The 6,638-nt window shown below is 43.2% G+C and overlaps 1 protein-coding gene across 1 annotated transcript; it reads right to left on the bottom strand.

The window, feature by feature from the left end:
• Positions 1–537: 537 nt before the first annotated feature.
• On the bottom strand, positions 538–6,632 carry GPR12 (G protein-coupled receptor 12). Its single transcript, XM_019612179.1, has 2 exons — positions 2,717–6,632; positions 538–940 (listed from the first exon to the last, which is right to left on the bottom strand). The coding sequence occupies exon 1, from the start codon at positions 6,447–6,449 to the stop codon at positions 5,451–5,453; it is 999 nt and encodes a 332-aa protein (XP_019467724.1). The 5' UTR covers positions 6,450–6,632; the 3' UTR covers positions 538–940; positions 2,717–5,450.
• Positions 6,633–6,638: the final 6 nt, after the last annotated feature.

Genomic DNA, 6,638 nt, shown 5'->3' with positions numbered 1-6,638 from the left:
GAAGGCTCAAGATGCACAATTCAAAATGACTTTTTCTTCCCAGAGGATGCTTTCATTCAATCATCCTTCCTATCCAAGCTCAAACACCAAGTACTTGGCTGATTCCCCAGGCATAAGGACTCGTACCTCCTCATTTGTCATCACCTCCTTAATGTGAAAGCAGCCACATTGAGATTTTTGATCAATTAATGGGATCTGCAAGTTCTTGGTCCCAAGAAGTCTTTCAAGTTTACTGGGAACCCTATCATTTTACTGAGAGACAGGGAGGTAAGCACACCCAATTTATCTTCCCCGCATTATTTTTTACCTATTACATATAAAGCACAACCCTTCCTTTTAGCTTTTTTCTTTATAAGCAGAGATACTGAGATCTCCTTTATTTTATAAGCACCAAGTGCTCTTGAGTAACTCTGCTGCCTAACCTCAACAAGTTACAGAGGGATTCTTCCTAACTTGCAATGATTTGCTCTATTAGGACTCAGTTTATTGCACACCATAAATTATTTGAAAAATCTATATGTAATGAAAATGCATGTAGATATTTAATGTTATCCTTTATTTCTTCCACAGGTCCTGCTGCATCCTTCATCTTCCCCAAGAAGCGTAACACTGATATCACTTCCAGAATAGCTGGCCAGCAGCACTTTAGTGTTCTCAATATTCTTTAACTCTTAACGTGGGAACTCTGTGGGACAGGCTGGCTGATGTTGCCTTCTGGCAGTAGAATGACCCAACGAAATGCTGGCCACAGCTCCTGGCACTGTTCTCACTCACACAGGACTTGATCTGTCTACAGCTGATGTGCAGATAGAACAGAGCTGTTCTGTCAGATGCTTTGTACTGGCAACCACTCTGGTCCCTCTCCTCACGCTGCGAAGCTTTGAAACTGACTTGTGGGCACTCAGGGTTATCAGGACAGTTGCCAGGTAGCAGTTAGCTTCTGTTTGAAGGACAGAGAACCACTCAGTATCTCAGAAGTAACAGGAGTTGGTGTTTTTTTAAACAGTGATCACTCTGCCCAGCTGTTTTTCTTTCTTAATCATACATATAAAAGGCAGATCAACACTTACTTTCTCTGCATGAAAGTCAGGGCTAGCATTTTGAAAATAGGGTTCTGAATGCTACAGAACAGCAATTCTTAAAAGTAATAGGTTAATATTTAAGGGGTCTGAATTTTAGTGATGCAATTTCATCCCAACATTCAATCACAGTGCAGGCTGCTCAGTGCTTTGGAGAAACGAATAAAGGTATCTTATTTTCAGAAGTGTGCCCTAAGAAAATGAGGTAACAGCAGATTAACTCTTTGGGGACAGAACAGCGGTTGGCCCAAGCCAAAACTCACTACTGCCTGTGGAGGGATTTCAGCCACTCCAAGACATTTCAAGGCTGTCCCCTGAAGGTGAAGGATGGACACAACTACTTCTGTCACTGGCTGTCCGTGGCAGGAAGATACAGCAGCCACAGCAGGCCTTTCAGCCAGCTCCCAAACATCCCAGGTACTGGCAGGGGGTTTCTTCAATGGCGCCTTAATCTTGTTCTTTTAAAAACCAAGCTGCCTTCAGAATAGGCTAGCACCAGTTATCATGTCCATCTTGATACACCCACCTTGATGGGCACCACAAATTTGGGAATTTACAGAACTGAGTAACAATCAGAAATGCTGAACACAAGTCATTTATCCAGAGACCAACATACGACTAAATGTCCAACACAGAAAAGAGCAAAAATGCCCTCTGCAGTATGAGCTTTCTCTTGCAAACAGCATGAATTCAGCATCCAAAAACTAAGGTAGGCAGCTATTGCTGAGTAATCCTATTCAGTAACTTGAGGACCGTAAGACAAACCAGAAATAATGTCCCACATCAGTCCTACAGCACCTGTTTAATGAAGGAAGACTTCTCCCTACACAGATTATTTTTTGTCTGAAGAATATATTGCTTCCTCCCTATTGCTCTGAGGTTACTCAGCAGTTTATAGTACCTGCAACATGGAGGATTTTATTGCTGTTATACTAAAACCTTATTGCTGGAATTCTCACTGTTAGGAGAAATGGTTAAAATAATACAATTAAAACAAAGGCTTTGAGGTTGAACGGATGACTAAAACTGCTACAGCAAATTTAACTTCAGGTCAGATACATTAATAAATAAAAACAAACTTCAAAACTTAAAAATGAATGACTCATTATTAAAAGAAACTGTTGACATTATGATCAAAATACTTCACTGTACCCAGCAGGGTGAATTTTGATGCACAGGTGTGCTTCAATGGGACAAAAACAATAACATTCCTGCAAGCTGTCCAGATTTCTGTCAGTTTCAGAGGTATCTTTGCATGGAATATTGGCGCCAGACCCTAATTATCTGGGGCCTACACTGTTATTACCTACATACTCTAAAGTAAAAGCAATAAAATACTTAACTTCACAGTCTGAAAAGCAGCTGTCTTTCATGCATTTCTTCTTCTGGAAGTGAGGTAGGAGGCTTCGTACCCACAGCTCAAGAACTCATTCAGAGGTGCATTTAATAGCATCTCACTACTACTGTAAACCATGCTAGAGTTCAATCTGACAGCTATGGACAAACCAAGGTCACTGACTTTCAGAAGGATTTTCTGGCCTATGCTGCACAGTCTCAACTTAAGACCACTTCTCAAAGAGCCAGCACCCTCACTGGCATCACAGCAGTAGCTCAGGAGGCAAAATCATGTTCCTCACCTGTCTGTGGTGAAAGGTAAATGAGTTACTCATCAAATGAGGGCAAATCATGCCCCTGTGAGCCATTTCCTTTTTGGTAACTTCTATAATTAATCCTTCTCTCCTTTTTTTTGACTCGAACCATTCCTGAGGAGAGGAGCTTCCAATCACAGATCTCTCTGCTCTGGCCCAGGGAAAAGGTCGGCTCCCCTGACTGCATTAAAAGCCATGGAGGACTTAAGCAGCCTGTGGAGTGAGGAAGATGACAAGGAGCAGTGTTAAAAAGGAAATGATATTATTTCCCTCTGTGCTGTTTTTCTTTTTTTCCTAGCTTCCCTGCCACCCAGGTGTTGCAGGGAGAAAAACACTCGTGCCTGCAAGGCAATGTGAGGAGATGAGAACAGGTCTGCTTAAACAGCAGAACAGCTGCCCTAGGGACTGAATTACGGTCACAGTTGTAGCTGCTCATCCTCACGACACTTCCTCAGCAGTTTGATTCAGAGGAACAAAAAGAAAAAGAAAACAGCAAAAGGAGGGGGCTAGACTTTGTATCGCTTTAACGTATCTCAGCTGTCGTCTTAAGAAGTGCCACTCTACATTATTCAGCCTCTCTACATTCTTCAGTTCATGCCTTCTACCACTGTATAACCTCAGTACTTTGCATGCTTGCAAAACCACACACATACATAGTGTGGATATTTATAACCTGATTATTTCTTCTACAAAAGTCTGTAATAAAATAGGAACCTGACAATGATGAGCATTTCTAAGCAGATAAAGAACCCCAACACCCTACACAGAGTAGGGACCACATTCTGACTGTGCTGAGAATCTGTAAATGGCAGTGAAGCCATGGGAGCTGCAAGTTCACAGCTCTACCAGACCATGCCACACAATTAGCAAACTAATCAGCTTACAAAGAAAGAGCCAAATATCGTGAAGGTTGAAGCAGGTAGATAATGGAATTTGAACCCAGCGTTGCAACTTAATTATTGCTCATAAAACCTCTACAGAGCCTTGTTTGTAGACAATTCATTCACATTTGAGATTCAGCACTGCGTACAGCATATGATTCTTAACGTCACAGAAACTCTGCCACAAAAAGCTACAGTCATCCAAACATCCACATGAAAAGGACAGGTTCTGTTTGGAAAAATCCAGACCAGCAACACAGTTGTCTCTACTATTTATACTACACAGGTATATTATTTCATTGAACTGTAAATATTGCTGATTTTACACTCGAGATTTTTCGTTTTAACTGCAATTGAAGACACTGAAGCAACAATACAGTATGCCGACTGCGACATTCAAGGGAACATAACCTCCTACTGATGTCAGGGCATTAACACATGGAGCTCCCATTAATGCCAGTGCAAGGGGTACTGTGAACTCCTATGCACTGACATTGGAATAGACAACGAACTTCATAAATCTCCCAGAAAGGTTTCCTCTCTGACAATCAAGTCTTGAAATTAGAAAGCAATGTTTTATTTCTATTGCATTCTAATGTGGCTCCAGTAAAAGGTAAGAAATAGCTTTTAAACTTAACCATTCATGAGAGGAAGCTCTGCTTTTTAGACCAGAGCTATTACCTTATAATGAAGAGAACTGACATGCATACAGTGAGAAGAACCCCAATCTGTAACGGACAAAACTGCCAGAAAGGGAGAAAATTTTGATTCATGTTGCAGTTCTGGTTGCATATAATTATGAACCAGATACGCTCTGAGAATTTATAAATTTCTACATTTTAAATTACAGCAGAATAGTGAAACCGTGTGGCAATCGTTTTGACTTAGTAACAAACTTAAGTGGAAGCATTTCATGTAGATCCGAAATATTAGGTTATTCCATTTGATATTTCACTACAGAAAAACAAAACTTGTCTGAGACACTTCAAAGTGTTGCAACTGTTACAAATGCAGCCAGAAGAGACCATGTTGATTCATCAACTTCGAAACTCCCCAGTGAGTTCTTTTAAAGTTAATAATGTAATGAGACCTGATGTCCCACATCTAAGAGAAAACATCAGCCTGCCTTCTGAGTAGGAAGGCAAAGCCTATCTTCTGTTTCAATATCCAGCCAGAACTCGGTAGAGAAATGGAACTCCATAAAAATAACGATCAACCTAATTCATGCAGAGATGTAAAATAAAAGCTATGCAAGTACTTCCTCACTCACAGCAAATTCACTGCACTGAGATTATCACAATAAATACTAGATAAATCAGTACAATTGGCCATTATTTTGAAGAGCATTCTCATGATATAAAAATGGGGTTGTGGGAACAGGGCAGTGGTTTTTTCCTTCTTTTATTTTTTTCCTGCTGTTTTAATAAAAATTAAGAGGGGAAACATATCCTGACAACAGACTGTAACATGCAGTATGGCTGAACTCAATCACATAAACAATTTCAAATGAGGTATGCTGTTTAAATCCATTTTTAATTAACAAACTTAATGTAAAATCGTGGCAAGCATGGCAAAGTCTAGGTTATATATTTATAACAAAAAGACCCTGAGCAACATCATAAATCTGTAAGAACACCGATTATTTTGATTTTGGAAATCTCCCTTTTAAACCATTTGCTTCATTTTGGTCACTGGGGTTTGCTGTTCACAAAAGGTCAGCACGTCCTGTGGCTCTGATCAGAACCCACTACACGCCGCTTAATGAATGCATCTAAACCAAAGACACGGTCACAGGGATGGCTGGGAAAGAAGGTGTTAAGGAGTGTCCTGCTGGCCGCCAGTCAGACATCGCTGGGTGATCTCGCTCTCTGAGACAGGTTAGAAGGAATGCAGCCACAGCAGACAAGCCACAGCGCTTTCTGTATCTCTTGGTTTCTAAAAGCGTATATTACAGGATTGATGATGGAATTGTAGGTAGCAGGCAGGAGGGTGGCATAGGTGTATATAGAAGGATAGGTGTAATCTGCTATTAAAGAATAGAGCGTAAAAGGCATCCAGCAAGCCGCAAAAGTCCCCAAAATAATGGCCAAAGTAGACACTCCTTTTCGGGTGGTCACATAGTGGGAAGTGGCCAGGAAATGGTGCTGCAAGGCAATCTGATGGGCATGGCGCATCACGATTTTACAGATCTGAATGTAGAGCTGCAGCATGAGGGCAAACATAAGCAAGAAGGAGACCGAGAGGACCGCCGCGTTATTTTTAGTGAGCGGTCTGATAACACTGCAGGTGGATTCATCTCTGAGGCAGTTCCAGCCCATCACAGGCAGCAGTCCAATACAGATCGCTGCTCCCCACAGCAGTACAAGCATGACATAGGTAAAAGTGACAGTCCTCTCCGAATTGTAAGTCAAAGCGTAATACAGGGAGAGGTACCGATCGACAGTGATAGCCAGCAAGCTGCCAACGGACGCGGAGAAAGAGGCCACAATCAGTCCAACCGTCACCAGTTTGGTGGCTTCCGAGCGCAGCAGGTACGCGAACACGAAATTGACGATCAGTCCGATCCCCGCCAGGAGGTCCGCCAGCGCCAGGCTGCCTATCAGCAGGAACATGGGCGCGCGGAGGCTGGGGTTATGGAAAATGATAAGCACCACCACGGCATTCTCGCAGGAGATAAGGGTCCCCGAGGTGCACAGGACAATGTCCCAGGGGTTCACCCACAGCTCTGGCTCCGGCTCTACCGCGGGAACCAGGGAGGAGCCCGAGGCATTCTCGGTAGAGCCGGCTTCTACGCGGTCCTGAGGCAGCCAGCTCGCATTGACCGTCGGCTCTTCGCTCATTTTAACCCCGGTTCTTCAACGGAAAGACAGGGTTTTACCGCCCGCACGCAGCACTGCAGGCAGCGCCCCGAGAGCGCAGCGCCCCGGGAGGCACCGCCTGCCGGGAGGGCACTCGTTACATAAACGGCACCACAGACAGAGGGGGGCACCCGGAGCACCGACCCCCTGAGGGAAGGTGCCACAACGCGA

Source organism: Meleagris gallopavo, chromosome 1, assembly GCF_000146605.3.
Source record: "Meleagris gallopavo isolate NT-WF06-2002-E0010 breed Aviagen turkey brand Nicholas breeding stock chromosome 1, Turkey_5.1, whole genome shotgun sequence".
Taxonomy (NCBI): Eukaryota; Metazoa; Chordata; class Aves; order Galliformes; family Phasianidae; genus Meleagris; species Meleagris gallopavo.
This window is presented reverse-complemented; position numbering and strand designations above follow the sequence as displayed.

Excerpts from the sequence above, each read along its gene's own strand:
- GPR12 (XM_019612179.1), bottom strand. The coding sequence starts at position 6,449 with ATGAGCGAAGAGCCGACGGTCAATGCGAGCTGGCTGCCTCAGGACCGC.